Raw genomic sequence first — 22,950 nt, forward strand, 5'->3', positions numbered from 1 at the left:
AGGTCTGTCCTTAGTTTACCACAGTTTACTGCGTTACCTGAAGATGAACCCTATTGGAACAGTAAAACTAGAAGTATATTTTACTAGCATGAATTCATAGCATGAATTTGTATGTTAGAATAATATTCCTAAAATTAAACAAGTCCTCAAAAATTTGACTCTGCAAATCAGAAACAAGTATTCAAATACTCAGAAGATAGATGAGGAAATATGAAACCTGTTTGTAGTCAGCAAATGGAAAACATCAGAAGGTTTCCCAGAAATACAGAAACGTTGATCAGCTGTGTTCTATTTTCTGTTTAGTCAGGAAAGAAAAAAACTAACAATCATGGGGACATTTTACGATATTCATAACAAAATTTAATGTTTTCATGTGTTCGTGCCTAAATTACAAAACATGTTTTCTCAAAACATCTGTATGCATTGCTAAACATTCGTCTCAAATTTCTAATTGTTTTTCATTGGTATAAATGCTATTAAATCCAGATTTTTTTGTTACCACAATGCTGTAACAAAAACACTGGAGCTAAGAAAAGCTGGTTATTGTAAAATTTACTCTATTTCACAAGCCAGAATTCACCTTAGTTTTTGTAAAATAAAGGGCACAAACTGCCTTATCACCTATGCTATCAACAACTACAAAATTTGGGTTCCCGCTTTGTACAAAACTGCCCAGATTTTACTTTGGAACAGTCACCACTACATACATTTAAGGTAGTCCTCTACATGCTTCTTGTACTCTCTTCAAAGTCCTAAAAATGTCAAAAAGCAATATCCCAGTATTATCCCTTATCAGATAATCTTTATTCTTTGTTTCACACCATCAACACATATGCAAAGATTCAATTTCTTATGCATCTTCTTTCTAACAGAACTACAGCTACAGGGAATTTCTCTTGCCTGGTTTCAACAGGTAAAGGCACTAATTTATACAGTATCACTGTCAGGGGTATAAGAAGAGAAAGCTGAAAGTAACAGTCTGAAATAAATATGGTACTTCTGATACAATTTCAAAACATGTAACGTTTAACAGCTCACCATTTCTCAGGAAAACAACTGTCTTCATCTTTGGTTCCTACTCCCACTCCATCTCCAAAACCTCAAAGTTAGTGAAGCAGTAGGAGGCAAAAATGAAAAGCAATTATTTTCTATGAAATGTAAGACTGATGTGCAATTAATTTCAAGATGACCAGAATACATTCTGTTTACAGCTTCTTTGTCCCCATAAGAAATAATGTTTTCTAATTTTTCTCTTCTATTTAGAAGTGATAGCATCCACTCTTGAGTAACTGTTTTCCAAAAAAAAAAAAAAAATAATGTACCTGTGGCTGAAATGGTGGAGCAGTAGGCCCCTGCATGCCTTGTGACTGTTCATCCATTCTGTCACGTAAAAGCGTCCCTTATGTCCTGAAAAGAGAAATGTGCTGTAATTCAATGTGCATTTATGATCCATGAACATCACCACAGCTGATAAATTAATTCTCTCATTGGCACACTTGAGTTTACGAACATTCAACAATTATAACTAAAACTTAACCAATTTCAGCCTTGCGCTGTTTTGAGAACAAAGTTTTCTCATGTTTAGCTGTTCTATAAAATGAAATAAGTTCACATATTTGTAGTGGTTTATTATTAGAAGGTGTGCATTAAACTATTTGAGCCAGATAAATAGCTCTGTCTGATAAAAGCTGCATCACCCCATTATTCTTTGGAACACCAATCGCTTGTTTAACTACACAGATGCCTGCTGACCACAGATCTCTGGCCAGCATGCGAAATAGCAGATCAGCAGAAGGGTTAACTACTGCATGAGTACTGTTTATGTTACATAAATTTATCTGTAGATTTTAGGGAGTACGCAAGAGTAGTTCCATCTAAACAGAAAAAAAGCTACACACAAACTCATTAAATTCCAATGAGCTAGCTAAGAGGGCTCTGAGATACCATATTGGGAACGGAGCCTCTATTCCCAACTGTGAGCCTCTCTGATCCCTCCAGTAAGATGGGAGGAAAGATGCCTGCCAAGTTCCCAAGGCAGAGACACAGAGACACACGGCTTTGACCAACAGTAAGGGCTGCAAAATGTGCCGAATCATTACTAGGAAGAACAGGAGAGACAAAAATGCAAATGCTCACAAGGCATTTTTCTCAGCTAAGCGAACCCTTCCTTAGGCTACGTGACATTTTGTTGATGGGGAGCAGGTGCAGCACCAAGTTTTATTGGTGCCTATGAGGGCCATCTCTGTTCAGATGAAGACAACAGAAATTTCACCAGCAGCTTCAAATGACAATAGAATAAATTTTATAAAAATAAAAGGCAAGCTCTGAACAACTTTTGTGTCAAACAAACACGAACTGTCTCTGCCTATTAGCTGTTCAAACCTGCCAAGGCCTTCAGAGGAAGTCAAGCATCTGACTGGAAAACTGTTTTTAGTTTTCAATTTATTATTTATTTTCTTATTTCCTGCTCCAAATCCTAAAAGTTCTAGAGATGGTTTGACATAAAAAAACTTTTCTGATACCTCTTACTCTTTAACATTAGGAAATTTCCTATGGTTAAATTTATTCTGATAAATCTATATACTTCAAATACTGCAAACATGCCCTTCTGCGCACAGAGCTATTTATGTTTCACAAACCTTTCTTCAGAATGAGTATGTAAAAATTTCTCAAATAGCATTTAAATGCAGCACGAAAGCATGCAATCTATCTCTGTTGAAACACACACAGAATAAATCTTCCCAGTCATTTCTTTAGAGAACATTTAAAAGGTTAGAATTAACTCCCAACAGAAAGCAGCAAACCTTCGAAACATTTTCCAAAGCCCACTGCAAAATATTTAAGAAACTAACAAATAGCTTGTGCTCACAGTACCATTGTCATTCTTACAGCATCATTGTGACAACATCATCAAGTAATCACTGTCATGGTTTGCAGCCTTGCAAAGTTGCTCCATACACTGCCCTAGTGTTCTAAGCAGCGCACTGGATACACGAATCATGAGCTATCTGCCTCCGCTCTCCCCTCACAGCAGTCACCTACACCATCCCAGTACCACCCCAACCACAGCCATGCTCCAGAGCGACCAAGGGTCCCCGCGGCTTTGCCTTCCTATCCTTAGTACTCCGGTATGAAGCGTACAGTTTGGGACTTTCTGTTGAGTATTAGCTGTAATTAATCCATAGATAAAAGAGATCCAAAAAAAGTAATTTCAGGCAGGTCAAGAGAAAAAAACATCAGTTATCAAACTGAGGTGAGAGGCAGAGAAGAGGAGGTAGAAACTGCAAACATTTCTAAGACTGTCAGAATGAGCGCGGTGAGAAAGGGGGAAACAGGGAGGGTACGTTCTGCACACCCCTGGGCTAGGTAATCTTTTAGCCAGCCCTAGGATACCAGTATTGACACTTCTTGCAAGTTCTGTAACATCTCCCATACAACCTCCCCACCAAGGCAAGAAATCATAACAGAACAGCACTGAAAATTAAACTGCTGACACAAGGCGCACCTAAATTCTCCAGTTAGATTCACTGGGGTTTATGCTGTTGCAATAGATTCTGGGGGAGGAACGTGTGGCAATCTTAAGGAATGTTCTGCTGATTTCTTGCTGTAGAGATCTTTCTATCACTGTTAAGAATTCTTTTCTGAAGTTCTATTTTGAAGAGACATTATAAGAATTTTAATCTTTTTGATAGCATCAAAATTTCTACTGAAAGTTCTGCAGTGTGTTTTATTAATATGTTTACATATTGAAAACTGTTGGCCATGTAATGCACCAATAGATGAACCCTATGGGCCATAAACACTTGTTTCAAAAGCCCTAGGGAAAAAACTAAATATAAACTCTTTATCCTCTATTGCAGATATTTATCCAAGATTTCATTAACCTAAGCTGAAAAGTTTAGATAACGTATATTGATTCAGGAACTATACAATCCGCTCATCTCGTCTGAATGGTCAGAGGCACTGACTGGAAGTGTTTGGGTATTTGTGTGTGTCTTTTTTAATTTGGGGAAAGACTAGAAAGAAGTCATATCATTACCACTGCCACTGGCTCTGCCCTCTGTGGCTTGTTTTTACAATAAAAGCAAGCAAACTAAAGAGGTAATAAATGTTCTACCATAGGAAGCATGGAAGATTTATTAACTTGTGGATTTGTTGTTTTCACAGAGGAAAGGCAAAGATAGGCATCTTCTGTCCATATACGGAAGTTCTTTCATTTTTTTAACTTGTTTTTGTCTTTGAAGACTGCATGATAGATTCACATTTTAGAGTAATTTGGCATTTTGATCATACAAAATGCCTAGGATACAAAAAAGTGCCAAGAATGCAAAATGAATCTTTTGTACTGTTTGTCAACAAAAGTAAGAATTAAATTCTGCTGCTTGAAGGCTGTTTTCATAGCAAGGCATGCCTTTCACCTTGATAATAAACTCCAGAGGTCAGAACAGCGGTATAATATCTATCACATTTAAATTTAATTTGAGGCAATAATTACTATTCTTACAAAGATGGTTTTCAACCTCTAATTTATGTTGATAAGACACTAAAAATACTGCCAAAGAGTCACCACTTTTGTTTAAAATTGAAAAGCAAATACCAAACACATCTAAATGTGACACGTCTATCACTCCTTTAAACATGTAATACTACAGCCTTCTTCTGCAAATCCATCACCACAATATACACTGGTTCATGGAAAACAGACAACAGATAAAGTGAGAGGCAAGTCAACTATATCACCACCACCCAAAGCATCTAAAGCATCAAACACAACTAACATTTTAATGCTCTCACACTGATCACGTAGGAGGAAAGGACTCCTTTCCTTCACCACACCACTTGCAAATATAGGAACAATGAAAGGCGCTCTGAATCATTTATCTTGCAAAGATGACTTTCATCATTTTGAAGATAAAAATAATTTGGATTCAGACCAACCTGTACACAATAGTGATCCCATGAACATAAACAGATACCTAAATCTTATACTCTAGGGTTGCTAACATTTTGCAGGTATGAGAAAACTTTTGGTTAACTACTAATATTTTAAATCTTTGTCTTTTTCAGTTGATTGAAAAGTAGGTGGCACCTAACAAAGGATGCAGGATGCAACTGCCTAGGAACTGGGAATAACACCTTTTCCTTCCTTTGTACACAGGCCTTGCTGTCCTTACTCACCTCCTTACTGGCCACCTGTCAAAGCTCTTGGATATCTGCCCATGCAACTAAATAGCGTGCAAAGCCACAAAACAGTCCAAAATGCAAGGGTGTGCTCCCACACCCCAACAGAAGCTCACATCCCACAGTCAGCACTCAGCTTTCCAGGTGGTTTCCACTAGCCTGCTAGAGGAGGTAGGACTACCCGTGTCTGTCAGTGAAATCAGAGCAGAGGGCATACTCCTGAACAGGAACCAGAATTCATCACTGACATTTCACTGGAATATATTTTAAAATGACGTTTTTAAAAGAAAAGCAATACGTGGGGAAAAACTTGAAATCCTTGTGACTTAAGTCTTGCAACTAAGTCTTCATAAACGTGATCACATTATTTCAGGAGAAAAAAAAAGCTTGAATGCTTGTCTAATCACATGAAACATGCTTTTTAAACACTAGTTTCATAGCTCAAAGTCCATAAACCATTCATACTGAAATACATTTCATGGTGTTTGGGGCAATAATATTATTGCTTTAACAGACAGCAGTTCTACAACAACAAAGAACTTGCAATGCTCTCCTGCAGAAAACATCATTAATAGTCTCAATGATACATGGCTTCCATTAGCTACATACTATATACTTCAGGTTTGCATCCTAAGTGGGGACATACAATAATCAAGGTCAAAGAAGAAACAGCTACACTTTAAAAAGTATATACTTAAAAGAATATTCAGAGTGTTACAGTTCTGCCAAGAATCTGAAAATCTGTCTTTTCTTTCCTGCAGAATATAAATGTAACTACTCCACATAATTGTTTACAAGAGGAACACGAAATTACACTCTTCACAATGTGCTGATCAGGTACACAGTCACTTCAGTTGCTGTTCACAAACAACAATGTATTACATTTCTTCTCGATTACACCATCAATTAAGTCAGACATTTTTAGGTTTTACTATAACCATTATTTTTGTCAGGTTAGAGCTGAGGCCCTCCAAAAACAACTACCCACTTACCCTACACACTCCCTACTTTTTGGTGTCAAGCTAGGCTCTTCAGTATCTAACATGGATTTAAAATGACAAATTTTACATCCCTAAACTTTTCAATTGTCTTTACAAACTAAATTCAAAGAAAAGGATCATCCTAAGCTGAGAAATATATATATATGTAAAAAAAAAAAAAACAACTCGCTGCCATATAAGTACACAAGCTAAAGGAATATTCCCATTTGCTTATATCACATGTTGACTCTCAGGTACCCAAAAGCACAATTTAAACCTAGGTAGTACACTCAAATGGTCACCCAGGTTGAAACTAAAAAACCTCATGTGCTCTGGAAACAAGGGTTTCTAAACGTCTTACTGAACATCCAAAACACAATTACTCTACCCACCACACCAGTGTTAATCCCAGGAGTTCATGCCAGAGAGCCCAAGCATACTGGTCCGATTCCAGCCCTCTTCTCTGTCACCTGGAGACCCACGCTGACATAATGACAACTCTCAGCTCCTAGATTACAGCCACACACCTTTTGGGAGGAGACAAATTTTAGCCCCAGCAATAACAGCTTGGCCCTTAAGCTCGATGCGAAGAGGTTAAGAACCAGCCATCCCACTGGTTTATAAAACATACTGCCCCAACAGCCATCCTTTGCCTTTCAGGCAAAAGGTTGGCTTCTTGGAGGGCTCTGGCTTGCCAGTCAAACCTGGCCACACTTTTGCCAGGTCACCAGCACTGATCAGCTCTTTCCAGCATCCACTTAATGCTGTCATCCAGGGTGGAGGCTGCAGTTTAGAAATTTTCAAAGTAATTTTAAAAGCAAGGGCTCAGGATGCACACACGCAAGATCCGGGGATGAAGCAAGAGAATGTCAGCAGCTGTAAAGCAAGCATCCCGATTTTGTCATTCATGTTACATTAAATGACAGCACAGCTACGAGTGTTCCGACGAAAGAAGTCGGAAGTCACAGCCTGTAAAGCAAACCAACTTGGGATCTAAATCTGTGGTAATTCTTTAACATTAAAATGTAATATTTGTCCTGGTGCTCTGCATAAACCTTGAACATGAGAAACACATACATTTTGATGTCATAATAGAAACATTTCACTTGCAAAGTTAAAGTCACTTCAGTTTCACAGATACTATTTTTAGTGCATTCTTAAAGACTGGGAAATACTTAGAAAACAGCCTGCACACAGTACCCAAAAAGCAGCTCTCAGAACACAGACATATCCAAAGTCTTTATACAGTTCCTGTAGCTGAATATCTCCAAAAAAGTGTAAGAAAACCAGCACCCCCAGAATTTAACCTAAAACTCTGCTCTATTACTTCAAATTGGGTTTGTTGAGGTTCCCTCCACACCCCACCAGAAGGCAACTGGAAAGATGAAACTCAACTGGGTTGTAGTTTAAGTGTGAAAATACATTTCAAGAAGTTATTCATCCACTTTTATCCCACTGGCATTCCAAACTCAGTATTTAATATGGGTACATTTAACTTGAGTGGCAAGAGATTGAAACTGAAAAAAAAAACAAAAAACAACCAGATTTCCAAATAATGACAGCATAGGACATACACAGTCTTTTCAGTAAATTATTCCTAACACAGACAATTAAAATGAAATCTGGTTAAATACACCCACATTACTACGCTATCCATTCAGAAAGTTATACACTCTGCTAAAAGGCAGCATTAGAAATGATGAAATAATGCTGAAACACTTTAAAAATAATAGCTAATCAATGGCTTTCTATTAATCATCATGATCTGCGACTGGTCATGCTCCTGCCCAGCCCATACTGTGTGTTTCTCAAAAATATTAAGCTTTTCATCAGTCTGCTGTTAATCACAAATTACAAGAAACATACAATCCACAATGTACTGTTGCCAATAAAATACTCCAGTGAGTTAATTTATATTGTAATATATATATAAAATATAGATGTGCTGCAACGTTGCTGATTATTTAAGCTACTCAGTCAGTTAACAAATATTTGATATATGCCAAATAATTACCACACTAGTTTATTTTTCTCACTTCATGCATAGCTAAATCAGATATACACATTATTATAGCAAAATGCACTCACTTGAACTCTGCCAAGGCAATCAAGACCTTAATTGGCAAGGGATAAAGCAAACTCAAGACTGGAAGATGAAGTTAATCATTAGCACAGTAAAATATGTCATTTATCCCAATTAGTATACACACATATACACATAGTATATATATGCATAATATATAAATATGTACACATATATATACACGTGTCCGTATATTTATAGATTATGCATTCTGTGGGTGTAAACAGAACATTTACTATCAGCTGACAGTGGTAAAAATGAAATATTTGCTTCACATTGTAAAAACAAACAACAAAAGAGTCTTCTAAAATGTGAAAAATACATAGTAATTTGTAAAATTCTCTACCAAAGCATCGACATCAGAGAAAAGTTGTATTTGCTACTTTTAAAGCACTGAAAGTAACTCAATATAGATGCATATACAGAAGTAAGTAGGATTAGCCTTAATTTTATAAACAGTTTCTAAAAGCCTTTAATTTTTAATATACTACCAGATCAATACTTCCCGTGGGATGGCAGGACATTCCTCTCCTCTGTAGGAACAGCCTTGAACGTGGACAAACAATACACATTCTCAGCAATGCTAATCTACAAGTAGCTATCATCTATCTATATAGAAATAACTAATATTGAATTTTTCAACAAACATGTCCAAATCCCCTACTCATGGGCAATGCAGTGAAAGAAGCCTAAAAACATTCAGTTAGTTAAGCTGGATTAAGAGTTGGTTTTAGCAAAAGCAGAACTATCCATACACAAATGAAGTCTACTTGCAAAAAAGTATAGGAATACACTAAGAGTTCATATGCAATTTTCTCATTCATTCATCCTGATTTACCAGGCATATTTTCATTCCAATCCTGAAAATATAGATGCCACTATCATTCCCCAACTACTAAGTTCACTCTCTGTCAGTGCTGTCTGACTAGGAGATAGAAGTCCAAGCTCTCCTGCTTCACAAGTCCATTTCCCTTCCCCTCCACTCATTCACACAATTTAAGTTATATTTTGTTTACTGCTCCCTCTCCGTTTCAATTATGTCACTCAGGTAGATTGCTTATCTTGCGAGGTGCTCCCAAAGGGTTGTACATGCACTGACTTGTCTTTTTTGAACCATCTGTTTGTTATCTCATACCAATTGAAGAAGAAACAGGAACTGAAACTGCTCAGGTTGCAGGCTTCTGCAAAGTTAAATTTTCATTTAACTCTATTCACCTGGGAAGAAAATAGATAACCCATTTCTTCATACTGAATAGGCAGTTATAAAGAACACAGGTGAATCATAATCACGTCACAATGAAAAGTTCTGCAGGGAATGAAGCATCATATCTAACCACCATGCTATCATGAAAGCAAATCCGCAGCCCACAACACACTCCGTTGTGCTACTGCCTCTGTAAGGATGCAGTTCTAAGTGTGCACTGATGACACGATGCTGCTGCTTCCGCTGCCTTCAGCCATCCCTTCCAGACCCTCTTCCTTCCAGTGGGGTTCCTGTGGTTACCCAGACTCCTTGTAAGGTAACTGAAACTAGCTGAAAACTAACCTGGGCAAAAACGTCACTTTTTCCAGTTCAGTTCCCTGAATTGTTCCATTGCAGAGACAAGAACAGAACTGCAATGGCAAAAGACAGAGGAGAAGACACAGCTGGGGGTTCAGCAGTGCTAACTTCGGTCAGTTAAACCTATTATCAAATTACATCTCTAACATGAAATTATACAAGCCAATCTAATAGCTCATTGACACCTTTGGTGTCTCCCTTTCTCTGCCACGTGATCCTGCATAGCCTTCTTGAACTCTTTGGACCTTTTGCTGAGCTGATTTAATTCCCTAATACAGCTGGGTTTACGTTCTGCAAGCTGTGAGCTAAATCAATGCATACAGGAGTCTGCTGAGTGCCAAATAAAAAGTAAGTAGGGGAAGTTCAAAGATGGGAGATGCAGAAAGGAGACTGTAGAAGAAACAGAACATCTCCCTTCTGGCAACAGCACGCCAGTACATTAGCTCACCACATTTCATGTTACTTCATCCTTAGGTAGGCATTCTAACAAGTACCTGAAGGAGCTATGACAGGAAAGCTAGAGCCAGCATAGAGAGAAGGCAATGCATTCAACACCAAGCCAACAGTTTTGTCAACAAAATACTGGAGGGGAAAGTAGAAAAGGGAAACAAAGTAAATGGAAGGAGAGTAAGCCAGGGTAACAAGTCAAATTGCAAAAATAATGCAAAGATTTTCAGAGACAGGAAGTTAAAACATGATTTGGAAACCTTTACAACCCCAAAACCTTGCAACCCCAGTATGCAGAGAGGGAAGAGACCTTTCCCTGACAAAGGGATGGTTTTAAATGCATCTGTAAAAATAAATTATTCACAAATAAATGCTGAAGAGATTCACTAAAAGTGTCACGGCTGAGCTTCACACAAGAGTTAAAAAAAGATGCAGGGCAAGTTAAAAGGCCAGAAGCATTGTCAGATAAACCCATTATTGCTAGGCACAGGGGAAAAAACACCCAGTTTGAAAGTCTGCCTGTGCCACAACCATGACTGGTATCATCCACATCGCTACAGGTGAAGCAGAATACATTTAACAATAAATTTCACACAATCCTTAAAGGAACGTCTAAATGTCTTAGAAACCAGTGCAAGACAATACCTTGCGATATACTGTATACTGCAGGTGTCAGATGCACATTTGCTAGCTGAAAAGAAATTTTACTGTAGTATATAGCTTCAAATCAGCACTACCTCAAAGATGATAAAATGAATGAAGTGCTATACAGAATCAGAAAGAAACGCCAGTCATATTTAACAGGCTTTCTCTGATCTCTGACTGGCATTACCTTTGAATCCTGAAACCACGTGTGACACTAGTATCCAGGATCCCTGGGTCCCGAAGCAAAGCAGCAAGCAGCCAGCACACTCACTTCAGAAGCAGGCCAACACTCAAGTTCACAGCTGTTTCTGTGTTTTACGTTAAAACACCACTAGCTAAAACATACCAGATCCATTCCCATTTTTGGAGTACCCTCAATGACTAGCTGTACATTAAGTGCTCTGTTTGCAGGCTGCTCCCTGCTCCTTTTGTGAAGTTCATGGAGATAAGCAGGAGCTCACAAGCAGCCCACGTACCTAACACACAGTTCTGAATGTCAGTCAGGTGAAGTACTGAAGTTCACTGCTGCAAAGACAACTCCTTCTTTGGATCTGCTCTCAGATGAAGGTGAAGAGTATAGAAGAAGGGCCTCTACAGGACAGAATCCTATGCATTTTCCCACCACCAGATTTTACTTCTTTTAGAAAGAACTTCAAGTTCACCTGGGGTATTTTTGCCTTCCATCTTTCAAGGAATCAATAATTTTGTAAACTTTACACACTGGCAACAGGAAATTAAAATGAACTGAAGACGACTGGTTCATCAGCACTTCGCAGCACCTAACTCAAACCTCTCCCAAAGGTTTCAGCAAGGATACAAGCTTTACATGTACTTTTATGACACTGTAATTAATCTAGTCCAACACAGATCTAGCTATTAGACAGCAATAAATTTGTTATAAACCATTCCAAGCAGATTAAAGCAAAGAGTCCTGAATGCAAACTCCCAAAAGCCAGATGGTGCAAAGAGTAAGTTTACTTTGTCACCTATAATCAACTGTTACGAGTCACTAATATCAGAAGATTAACTATGTGCAACGGGGTTTTAACATGATACTTCATAGTATTTTCTTACTAATTCCTCTTTTTTTAATGCCTTTTTTAAAATTTTATAACAAATTCCCTTACATAAGCGTGTGTTCTCTTTGCCCAGCAGGGAATAATGGCACTTGAAATATATCACATATTTTCTAGCTATAGAAATCACAACCGAATCACAGTTATGTTTCACATGCCAGAGAAACGCACAGGATCATCTTCACCAGAGAAGCAACTCATTTTAATAGCATTGTTTCTCTTCAGCTTTTTTAACTAACCAGCCAGGAAAAATCCTTTTAATACTTAATAAAAAGGAAACAGGTAGTGCTGTTGTACTTCACTCTAGTGCCGAGTTCCTTCCCATGTGCCCAGGGGATCAAAGGGTGATAAATACAGCAAACCAGCACTCGAAAGGCTGTCCTTATCACCACTTTGGTATTTCAGTCAGTTATTTTCATCTTTGTTGCAAAGCACATGGAACGCAGCTAAACTGAACAAATTCTCTGGAAATTAGTCAGTTAACTCCTATGACTATCTATAGGATTAGCCTGCACAAAATAATCCCCCTGCCTCCGCATCATTTCTAAGCGCCACCCCTCAGAAATCAGGAGGGATTTCTGGATAAGCCCCAAATAATCAAAAAAAATTCCCTTGGAGGTAGAGAAGAAGTTATTGCAGCTTGACTTTTCCCAGGAGACTTTCCAAGGTGAAATCAACCATTCAGCACAGATGTTTGGAACAATGTCAAACTTGAGAAGCCAACAAGGCATCAATGGCGATATACTAGCCCTACGTTCAGTTGTAAATGCAGGATATTGTACTAAGTTTATTAAACATGGGAGTTTTTTGCATGCATGAACAAACTGCCTCACCAAATTGCCTCTGTGGACAAATATGCTGGACTGACCATGTTTTGTGCAACTGAGCTCAACTTTGTTGCACAAAAAAAGAAATGTATAGGTGGGCTATAGTGTTCTGTCTTGCAATTCAGAAGATACCACCAGTCACCATAAAATGAGCAATGGCCTTCTTGTACTCTATTTTTCATTTGAGTTCCTCATATGCTCACAGGCCTTCAGACAAACTCTAAAATGTTAGATTTTTGTTTCCTCCTTTGGAAAAAAGTTTCTATGGCAGGGATGAGATTCTACTTGTCCAATTCTTATAGACCCTGGAAGACACTGTGATAAGGAATTCTAGCCAACTAAAAATCTTTTTTTGATTGACTTGATTTATTCTCAAGTTATTTTATTACTCCAATGACTAATTGGGATGCTGAATACAAGATCTCTATGACAAAGGCAGTATCGCTATCCCTACAGTGAAAACCTCTAAGTGTGCTTTGAGAAGTCATCTACTGAAACATCAGTTATTTATAAATATATCTTCATGTTTTGAAATTAAAGAACAATTGTTCTTACTGAATTCTTTCTTCTAGTATCAAAAAGGAAGAAAAAACAAACACCAAAACACCCGGAGGCCTTGAAGTTCTTATTTTAGAGCTGTTCAGACATTGCTTCTAAGTTTCACTTTTCCCACAACACAAAACAGTTCTCCCTCCTTTGCCTAAGTTCTTCATAGCCCAGGAACTAATGACTTTTTGTACTGCATTTTATTTCTCTCAAGACAGCCTGAGTCCAAAATTTCAGATACTGACAATTCTATAGCACTGCAACGCTGAATTGTCTCCTAGATAGCCTTGAAAGTAAAACATTTTTAAACTTCATTCTCCCTAATTTAGCAGAGCTGCAAATACCCACTTGACATCTCATCATCCCAAGCGTGTGTACCTTAGATCGACATATCATTCACAGTAATTTCTGCATCTCAAGCTTGTAAATCAGCTTTACGCAGGAAATATATCCAGTACATTCAGCAAAGTTACTATGCGTGTGCAACCTTCCCTGAGAAGCAATGCTGCCATTGCAACCTGAGAAAATGGTGCTATCATCTCAGAGGTGACAAAAGAAAAATTTACCATTCAGTTGGTGGAAGACATGAAAAAAATTAGTAGTTTTTCTCCAATATCAAGAATCAAATATTGGTGTGATTTAATACACACATCTCGCACCTCGTTGCCTTTTATCAGAAGTAGGTTTAACATCCTAAGTAGTTTTGCCCTTCAAGAAGTGATGCTCCTCATGAAAGGCAAAGCAAAACAAAGCACATTCCTCCCAAAGATCAATATTCTGAACTTCTGAATCCTGAAGGCAAACAGGCATACTTTGTGTGCATGGACACAAGACGGAATTCAATGCCAGTACTAATACAAGCAAGATGGGGTGCCACGTAAGGTTAGCAGAGTGGGGGGACCCCAACAGATGGAGGTGGCTCACTGCCAGCGGACCAGAAGTGGGGACCCCAGCGGACGGAGGCTGCCCCTCTGCCGGCGCCTCTCGCGGTAGGCCTCGGCTCCTCACGGCCCGTCCGGCTGCTGGCGCTGCCCCGTCTGGAAGCCTCACCAGACAGCACGGCTGACCCCGCCGCCGCAGGGGCTGCCAAGGGCAGCGACAACGAAAGGCTGCACCTGCAAGAGCGGCCCTGAGGGCCGGGCGCCCCCCACCGCCCCCTGCCCGCCCGGGCGCTGCTGCTGCGGCTCCCCGGGCGGGCGGCAGCGGGGCAGAAGCAGCCACCCCCAGCCTGGGCCGGGGCTCTGCCCACGCCACAGCGCCGCGGCTCCCGGTGACGGCGGTATTTTTACTCAGTGCTGAGTGAAACCCTCCGGACTGGGCTGCCGCGGGGAGCATCCGCCCGCCAGCAGCCTCCTAGGAGAGAGGAGGGCGCAGCAGCCCGCGGGAAGCCGGCCAGCAACGACAGGAAACAACCTGGGAAGCCGCTCCGCTTGCGGTATGAACGCGAAGCGCCCCGGCAGCGGCACAGGCGCGGGGACCGCAGCGGGCGCACGACGGCCGGGCCGCGGGCAGCCTGAGGCGCGCTGAGGGGGCCGGGCCGGGCCTCCGTCGGGCAGCGTCCCCGGCCGCCCGCTCGCCGCTTAGCGGAGACAGCCGCGCTCCGCGGCGGGGCCGGCGACTGCCGGCCGAAACGCCACAGCAGCCGCCAAGGAGCCGCTCGCCGCAGAGACGGGGCGCGGGCAGGCGGGGACACCCGATGCGGGGCGCAGGCAGCGCCAGGGCCAGCCGCGGCCGTCCCGCCCCGCTCAGCACCGCGCAGAAACTTTCTCGCTCCCAGACCCGCGCCGCTCCTTCCCCCTGCGCGGGCGGAGCGGCAGCCGCCGCGCCCAATCGCACCGCGAGCGAGAGCCGTCGCAACCAATGGGAGGAGGCGGCAGGCGGGACCCCGGCAGCCGCCCGCGCGGAGCAGCGAGAGGGAGCGCCTCCGGGAGAGCGGGCGCGACCACTGGGACCCCGCCACGGCGCCGGCCTCACGCCGCCCGCTCGGCGGCCCGGCCGCCCCCCCGCTCACCGGGAAGCCTGGCGCCGCCTTCTCCTGGCGCGGGGGCCCGAAACCAGCCTCCTCTCTCCCCCGGCTCCTCCGGCGCCGCAAGGCCCGGGGCCAGGCCGGAGCTGACCGCGGGCGCCTAGCGAGGCTCCTAGCGGGCGGCTCAGGCACCCGCCGCAGCCCCGACCTGCTCGCCGACCCCTGCTGCTCCGGCCGGGCCCGTAAACATCCCGGCATCCCCGAGGAGGGAGGCGGGGCGGCCGCCCGGCCCCGCCTCACACCGCCGCCCCCCTGCCGGCCGGAGTCCGTCGGCCGCGCGTGTGCTGCGCCGGGCCGGCAGCCTGCCCGGGGCCCGGCAGGAGTTCCCGTTGGCGCTGGGCGGCCGGGCCCCCGCGGGGAGCAGGGCGCACGGCTGCGGCCCAGGAGGGCAGCGCGGCGGCCCAGGGCTCGGCCGGCGGCTCGCGAACAGCCTGCGGGCGTCCGGCGGCGGGGAGCGCTGCCCGGCTGCCCCCGTCCCCGCTGTACGGGGCACCTGCGGCTCGTTCGCAAACTGCTTGGCTTGTGAATATTTTGAGACGGGGACCGTTCATCTGGTGCATAAACACGCGTATGATGTTTATAATCACGAAACGATCAAGCGCAGCGGGGCCTCGACCCGCACCAGCAGCGCAGGTCCCCCAGCACGGCCGCTCAGGGGGCGCCGAGGCCTCGGGGTGCCGGGGGCTGCACCCCTGCAGGCGGGCCCAGGCCTCGGGGTGCCAGGGGCTGCACCCCTGCAGGCGGGCCCAGGCCTCGGGGTGCCGGGGGCTGCACCCCTGCAGGCGGGCCCAGGCCTCGGGGTGCCGGGGGCTGCACCCCTGCAGGCGGGCCCAGGCCTCGGGGTGCCAGGGGCTGCACCCCTGCAGGCGGGCCCAGGCCTCGGGGTGCCGGGGGCTGCACCCCTGCAGGCGGGCCCAGGCCTCGGGGTGCCAGGGGCTGCACCCCTGCAGGCGGGCCCAGGCCTCGGGGTGCCGGGGGCTGCACCCCTGAGGCTCAGCCAGTGCTGGGCCCAGGCCTGGGGCGGGCTGCCTTGCGCAGTGCGGGGTGCCGAAGGACAGACTGCTCGTCCGGTGTGTCCGTTGCCATACTCGATCTACCAGACGTCGGGTGTGACCAAGTATTGCGGCTGAACGTGTGAACGTGACTCAAGCTCCTTGTTAGTATACTTGTATAGCTTCTACAATTGCAACAGGGCTGTGGTTAAATAGATTTAAAAATGCTGAATTGCAGACTACTACTACTTTTCAGGTTCCTGAAAGTTTAGCCTGCTTCAGGATGAGGAAAACCAATTAACTTCAAGGTACAGAGATCTGAAAAAACAATAATAGGGGGAAGTATGAAAGCTGACCACAATTCCTCAGTAAGGTTATGGATTATTGTGATGGAACAGCTTCTTCCTCAAGTGTGGAAACCCTCTGTAAAATAGAGATCTCTGGCACTCTAGTGAGAAAACAGTAACTTAAAACCTTCTTGAATCAGATGTATTTTAGTTTTTCGAAACCAAAATCTCACTTCTCCTAAGGGCTGGGCTTGGGAGGCTTTTCCCTTGTAACAATCAAAGTTATACTTGATTTAAATCTCACAGAATAAATAGGAAATGGGCCAGTGTGTCTGGGAAAAATCTGTTTACCTTCCTCTGTATAAAATTATACTGTCTGCTCTTGAGGCAAAGTTTTCAGCTTTGAGAGATCTGCGGTGTGTTCAGGTATACAAGAAGTTTGAAAGGAAATTATTTTTTTGTTGGCCCTCTTTTCTCTGATGTTAACACATTTATTAATTATTAATCATTTTGCACGTTTCCTTTTTATTAGCATTGGGTTATTTGATGTCACTAGCCCAATACAGTGATGAGGTGACCACTCTGCCTGTGGAATCAGACATATACTACAATGTTCCCCTTTGAAGTACATTTTGTATTTCTTTAAGAAGTACAGCCCAAGAGAATAAATTGGAATCACAATTAAGGGAATTTTTTTTTCCCATGAATAAACTATCTTGCAAAAGCATTCTTGAACAAGAATTCCCTGCATTGTTTTCTTGTAAAAAGCGCAATACTTCAGGTTTCCCCACATACCAGAGTGAAAACTTGATAGACCTGGCATATAATGTTAAGAAATTACACAAAAGAATTATAGTCAGTGATTCCACTGAATGTTTTCCATCTCCAAAAGTCCCCTTAGTCTCAACCAGAAATTTAGTTGCATGAGATAGTCATGTATTTGCAAAACCTGTGATGGAAAAAGGAGGGATTGATATTTGATGTGTAGCTGATCACAGAATATTGTCTTATGAGATATCTTTTTTTTTAATTAAAGGCAATTATACTATAATATCCAGCTATTTCTCTTCTCTAGATTCTCTCAGGTGGAAAATGAGCAGTTCACAATCACAGGGAAGACGTAGCCAGCGTTTGAAGCTCTCTCTACATTCATGCATTAAAGGAGAATAACCCAGAGCTTGCTTGCCTTCTTTTCCGGTAGATTTGTCACCGTCTTCCTTTGCTTAATCTGACTGTATTGGGCTTTTTTGTCTTGCATCGTGTTTTTGTACTTACTGCTCTCACTTTCATTCTTTTTCCTTTATTTTCTCCTTGTTGTTACTTCACTATACATTTCCATAATATTTTGACTTCTCTGTTTAGTCGCCTGTATCTGATGACTACTTTAGCCTGACATTACCAATTGCTGCAGCCTATTCTCTCTCCCTTATTCCAGCCTTACCCTTCTCAGAGAATAGTTGTTTCCATTTCAGTTTTGGTGCTTGAGAATCAAAAAACCTAAAGATGAAGAGGACGCTTCAGTTAATTAGTCCACCATTGTTATAAACGATAACAATTAAAACAAATTTATTTTGGGTTCAATCAATTTAGGTTGAGAAACAACAAGCAAAACCAGCGCTGGGTGCGCGGAGAACTCAATTAGTTCCACCACACGCACACCTGAGCCCTAAAAGCAGCGTCTTTTACGCCCGGATCTTGACCAATCTCTTCTCGCCGGCTGTTCGTCCTGCTCTTTCCCCACTGGGCCGTTAGGGTCCACCTCCTCCTCCTACTGGCTCGCCTTTGGCACACTTTCTCAAATCTCAAGGTCTTTGTCTCCTTTGGTGGGCCTTCCCTGGCATGGTTTGCTTTCCTTATCTCCTTTGGAGGGCTTTTCCAGGCAGCGATTGCCCCAGGGGAAGGGGAAGCCATCACATTGTCTTAAAGGAGAACCACGCGCACCCACTCACCACAACTGCGATACAGGTCCCAGATTTACACAGGGTACAACAATTACACTTATCACAGTACGTTCTATTTTTGACATGAATCATGACTGCGTTTATCACAACCATCATGAGCAGGGAAGAAGCCTTCAATGTCAACATAACTACAGTGCACCCATTAATTTTAAATTTTAAAATCTTCCACATACCACAGAACATAGTCTTCAGACCTGTGCTATACAAATATTTATTTATGGAAGGATGTTTTTCTTTGCTTTTCAATGCACATTTTCAGTTAAATAAATTCATCTAATATTCTCTGTAACAGAGCCTTTATATCAGACAGAATCAGAAAGGCAGAAGAGGCTCCAGAAGATCCAGTAGCCTTAGGGACTGTTAAGGAGCAGGCTTAGCTCTGGCAAATGCTTCTCTTGAGGGCTGAACAGGACACTGCCTAACCAGCTAGCAAAGGATTAGAGAAAATGGACAAAGACATGCTGGAATTAGGGATCTGGGAGGGAGAACTTGGCACATTCCCTAAGTCCTATCAACTCCTGAAGGTGTTGCTAGCACATACTCTACACCTGGAATCAAAAGGCCAGAGGCAGAAGGAATGAGGACCTCACTATTTGTCAATTGAAGCTGAACTTCAATAGCCTTGCTATTGGAAACCTATTTACATATCAATATTAACTTAAGAAAGCTCCACCAGTCTTTTTCTGATTGTTGACATTTATATAATTGAAATGTGTGAATATATATAACCTATAAATATGGCCTAGGTTCAAGGATATCAAAAATACCGAGTGATGACAAAGGATATTATTTGGAATGGGAATGTTATGCTCGGGTTGTCACTGAACTAGGAAACTGTGTCCTTTGCTAGGACTGAGCTACTGGACTTAAAAGCAGGTGGACTGTTAGGTAAAAACACAAAAGTCAAAAGGGAACTCAAGTGTTTAGACCTACTCCCCAGATGATTTCTAACTTGCTTTCCACTATTATCTAGGTCTCAGTACATCTAGATTCTTGAGCTGTTCATTAACAGAATAAATTTAAGACTTAGGAAAAATAAAGATTACAAAACTTTAAAACTTTCAAGCAGAAGAGCTCACTAGGACAGTGGAGGATGGGAATGGGTGTCTTCGGGGTCACAGAGGTAGGAGCATAACATAGCTCACTGGTTAACAATTCTTTAGGTTCTTCAAATCAATAAACTACAGGAAATTAATCAAAAGGATCAACTGCTCTGCTCTAAGTCCTTGAAGCCTGAAAACTCAATTTCAAAACTTCAAGATTCCTTCTGTCCTGGTTCTTTGTTAATAACAGTAAAAAGGCTAGGATAGCTGTCTGTGACATGGTAGGGAAAATCAGAAAGGCTGTGAAGGCAGGAGTAAAGAGAAAGATCTGTTAGATCTGCATTGTATAAATATTGTGATAAGGCCTTATGCAGAACTTAAGCTTTTAGACATTATAAATCATTACATGGAGCAATTCATCAGAGGAGCTTGGAGAACTCCTGATTTGGACCAAGCAGGGCACCAGACCTTCAGAACTTCCTTATCAAAGAACTGTTTCAGAATTTTGATCATAATATATTCAAATTCAACACCTTTGTAGAAGTGAAAAGGCCAAATAAATTTACCATAGCAACAGTGAATGTTGAAAAGAGGACTATATAAAATCAAGGAAGTTTGTTAAAAGTAAATTAAAATGAATAGCCAAAGGGGTAAATGACCTGTATTAGAATTTCTGAGCAAGTATCTATCATCTATCAAAGCCAGTAGTAAGAGGACCTCCAAAAGACTAGCACAGCTCTACAAGAGAATAAAGGATAGTATTAAACACAAAAAGGCAGTCTAAAAAAAAAAAAAGTTGTGTTCAGATGAGAAAAACAGAAAATAGCAAAACCTCTGGCAAGCTAAATGTAAAGCTGTAAAAGGCAGGCCAAAAGCATCTGAAGGAAAATGTTGGTAATAGTATAAAACTTAATCGTAAAACCTCTTCCAAACACATCAGAGGCAGGAAACCTGCTCTTGTAGTCTTTGCAAGGCCAATAAACAATTGTGATTTAAAGACAAGAGGATTCAAGGAAGATAAGAGTAGAAAAATTATTTGCTTATGGGGATACCATGAGAGATACCTACAGGGACTCCTTCATACCACACAAACCTGTGAGAGTTTTTTGAAAGGTATATGGAAGCGGTGAGCTTGGATGATGTCAGATTCCTTTATTTCAAAAAGACTTATTGACAAGTCATCACTAAAGTTTCTTTAAGAAATTAAGCTGCCTTGCAATAAGAGGAAAGGACCAGTACTTAGCTAAGAACTGATTTCAGACAGGAAAAAAAGGTAGAAATAAATAATGCACTTCTACAAAGAGGGAGGTTTCTACTAGAATCCCACAGGGCTGTGTGCTGGGTCTTTTTTGAATAATAAAGAAAAGAGATAATAAGATGACCCAAGTTTGCCAGTGGTACAAAATTATGCAGGAGAGTAATTTAAAAAAAAAAAAAAAAAAAAAAAAGAAAAGAACCCAGAAGCACTAGAACCAGATTACAGGAGGGATGAAAAGGAAAATTAATGGTAAGCAAAAACTTCTATAAGAGGAAGAATGTACAGAAAACTCTAGCTTAAATGTAAATGAGTAAATGAGATGACTGAAGTGAGACAGAAAATGGATATTGCCAACTTATGAAAGGCATAAAGAAGATAATTGTGGTTGTTATTGTTTCATTGGTTAATATTGATACAGTAATAATTATTCCTTATCTGCCATAAGGAAATAATTAGGTGCCAAACAATGAAATTAGCAGCTAAGTTTTTTAAATGGAACAGATGAAAGCATTTTTCTATACGATGACTACTTAAACTATGCAAGTGAGAAGTATGAGTGGATTAAGAAATTTCACAGAGAAGTTAATTTAAAAAAACATTAAAATAACCATTTAACCTGTAATGAAAAAAATTACAGGTACGACCACCAGCTTGAAATCTTTTTAGCTTTGAGACAACAAATACTGAGGAACAAGGTTGTTTTATACTTTTTCTAGAGGTGATTTTGTTCACCTCCTACAGAGATTAACTGTATTCTAGTGAAGATAGAAATACTCTTTTTCATATAAATACTGACATTTTTAAATATTAAGGAGTTTGACCATGCAATTGTATATTTAAAACAGGGCTTCTAAACCTGAAGGCTGAGAGATCGGTTTCAAGGGACAGCAGAGAACCCTAAACCCTTAGCAATATCGCTGCACAGGAAGGTGCAGCTACATAGAAAAGTGAGAGAATGTTGAGCTTAAGGAACCTAAAACCTTGGCAAAATTACACCAAAACAATAATTAATGCAATGTTTTCTGTGAACAAGTAGCTAACTCTATTTTACACTACCAACAGTGATTATTTAAAAAGCTGATTGTTCTAAATGTTTAATTCATTTACTAAATATATATATAGTGTGTATATATATATATAAAAAATACTAAATAATGTAAAATGTTAAAAAAAATATTTTTTGAAAGAGAAAGATTTTAGTCCTCCTTTCTTTTAGGGTCCCAAAAAGGTTATTAATACGATGTACTCTTTCTGATTCCCCCACAATTTTTGTCACGCGCAGGAAACTTTTGCCATTTATGAAGAACAGGGTATGGACACCAAAAGTGGGACTAAACTGAAAATTATAGTCTACTTCCAGATTGAAAGCTAGCCAAAGATCACTGAAAAAAACCACAAAATAAGGCACAGGTATAGGAGATTCAAACAACAAAGGTTAAAAGAGGATTTTCACCAGTAGGCACTGGTGAGCATAGTAAACACACCCAGGCCTGTCAGGAAGCCTAAAAGGCACTGTTTGGATAGAAATTATTTTAGCTAATAATTATAACTTAAAACCTTTGTGATTTGTGGAGCCACATTCAGGATTTGGCACCAGGGTCATCAAAGTGGCACCTCAGCGCAGCTGGTAGTGGCTGTACCAAGTACCCATGCCAGGAGAGCGCTCCACGGGCACTGTTGCATTTCCCAGGCACTGCCCTTCCCAGTGCTCCCAGTGCACGCTTACTGGGAGGATGCCGTAGCAGCATTCCCAGGGAGCTGAGGGCAGTTTGTCTGCAGCGGCAGCACAGGCAGCGCACACTCCTGCAGCTGTGCACGACATGTAACTTTTGTATGATTAGCAGCCTGAAAGCGTGGATCTGTTTCTAAACCTGCATGTTTCGGTTGGCAAGGCAATACCTGATGGTACAACTAGCCTCTTAATTTTGTTCTTTAAAAATGTGATTTAAAAAAAAAAGTCCTTTGTGCAATACCTTTTTGCAGTAAGCCCAACCTAGCTTGCTCACTGGTAATAAAGAAAAACAAAGTCCACGGTAA

At 41.7% G+C, this 22,950-nt stretch overlaps 1 protein-coding gene across 9 annotated transcripts in view; it reads right to left on the reverse strand.

The window, feature by feature from the left end:
* NEK7 (NIMA related kinase 7) overlaps positions 1 to 16,026 on the reverse strand; it is a 75,557-nt gene extending 59,531 nt beyond the window's left edge. For 3 of the 9 annotated variants that reach the window (XR_005830082.1, XR_005830083.1, XR_005830085.1), the window contains exons 1-2: positions 15,358 to 16,020; positions 1,323 to 1,407 (exon numbers count right to left, since the gene is read on the reverse strand). Coding sequence is in view for 3 of the 9 variants with exons in the window: in XM_040610103.1 (XP_040466037.1) it covers positions 1,323 to 1,379 (57 nt within the window). In the remaining 6 variants the exon portion in view is untranslated. Of the gene's footprint in view, positions 1 to 1,322; positions 1,408 to 6,553; positions 6,750 to 15,357 lie in introns of those variants that run through there. The other 6 variants (XR_005830086.1, XR_005830084.1, XM_040610103.1 and 3 more) reach the window with 6 other exon arrangements.
* Positions 16,027 to 22,950: the final 6,924 nt, after the last annotated feature.

Source organism: Falco naumanni, chromosome 11, assembly GCF_017639655.2.
Source record: "Falco naumanni isolate bFalNau1 chromosome 11, bFalNau1.pat, whole genome shotgun sequence".
NCBI lineage: Eukaryota > Metazoa > Chordata > Aves > Falconiformes > Falconidae > Falco > Falco naumanni.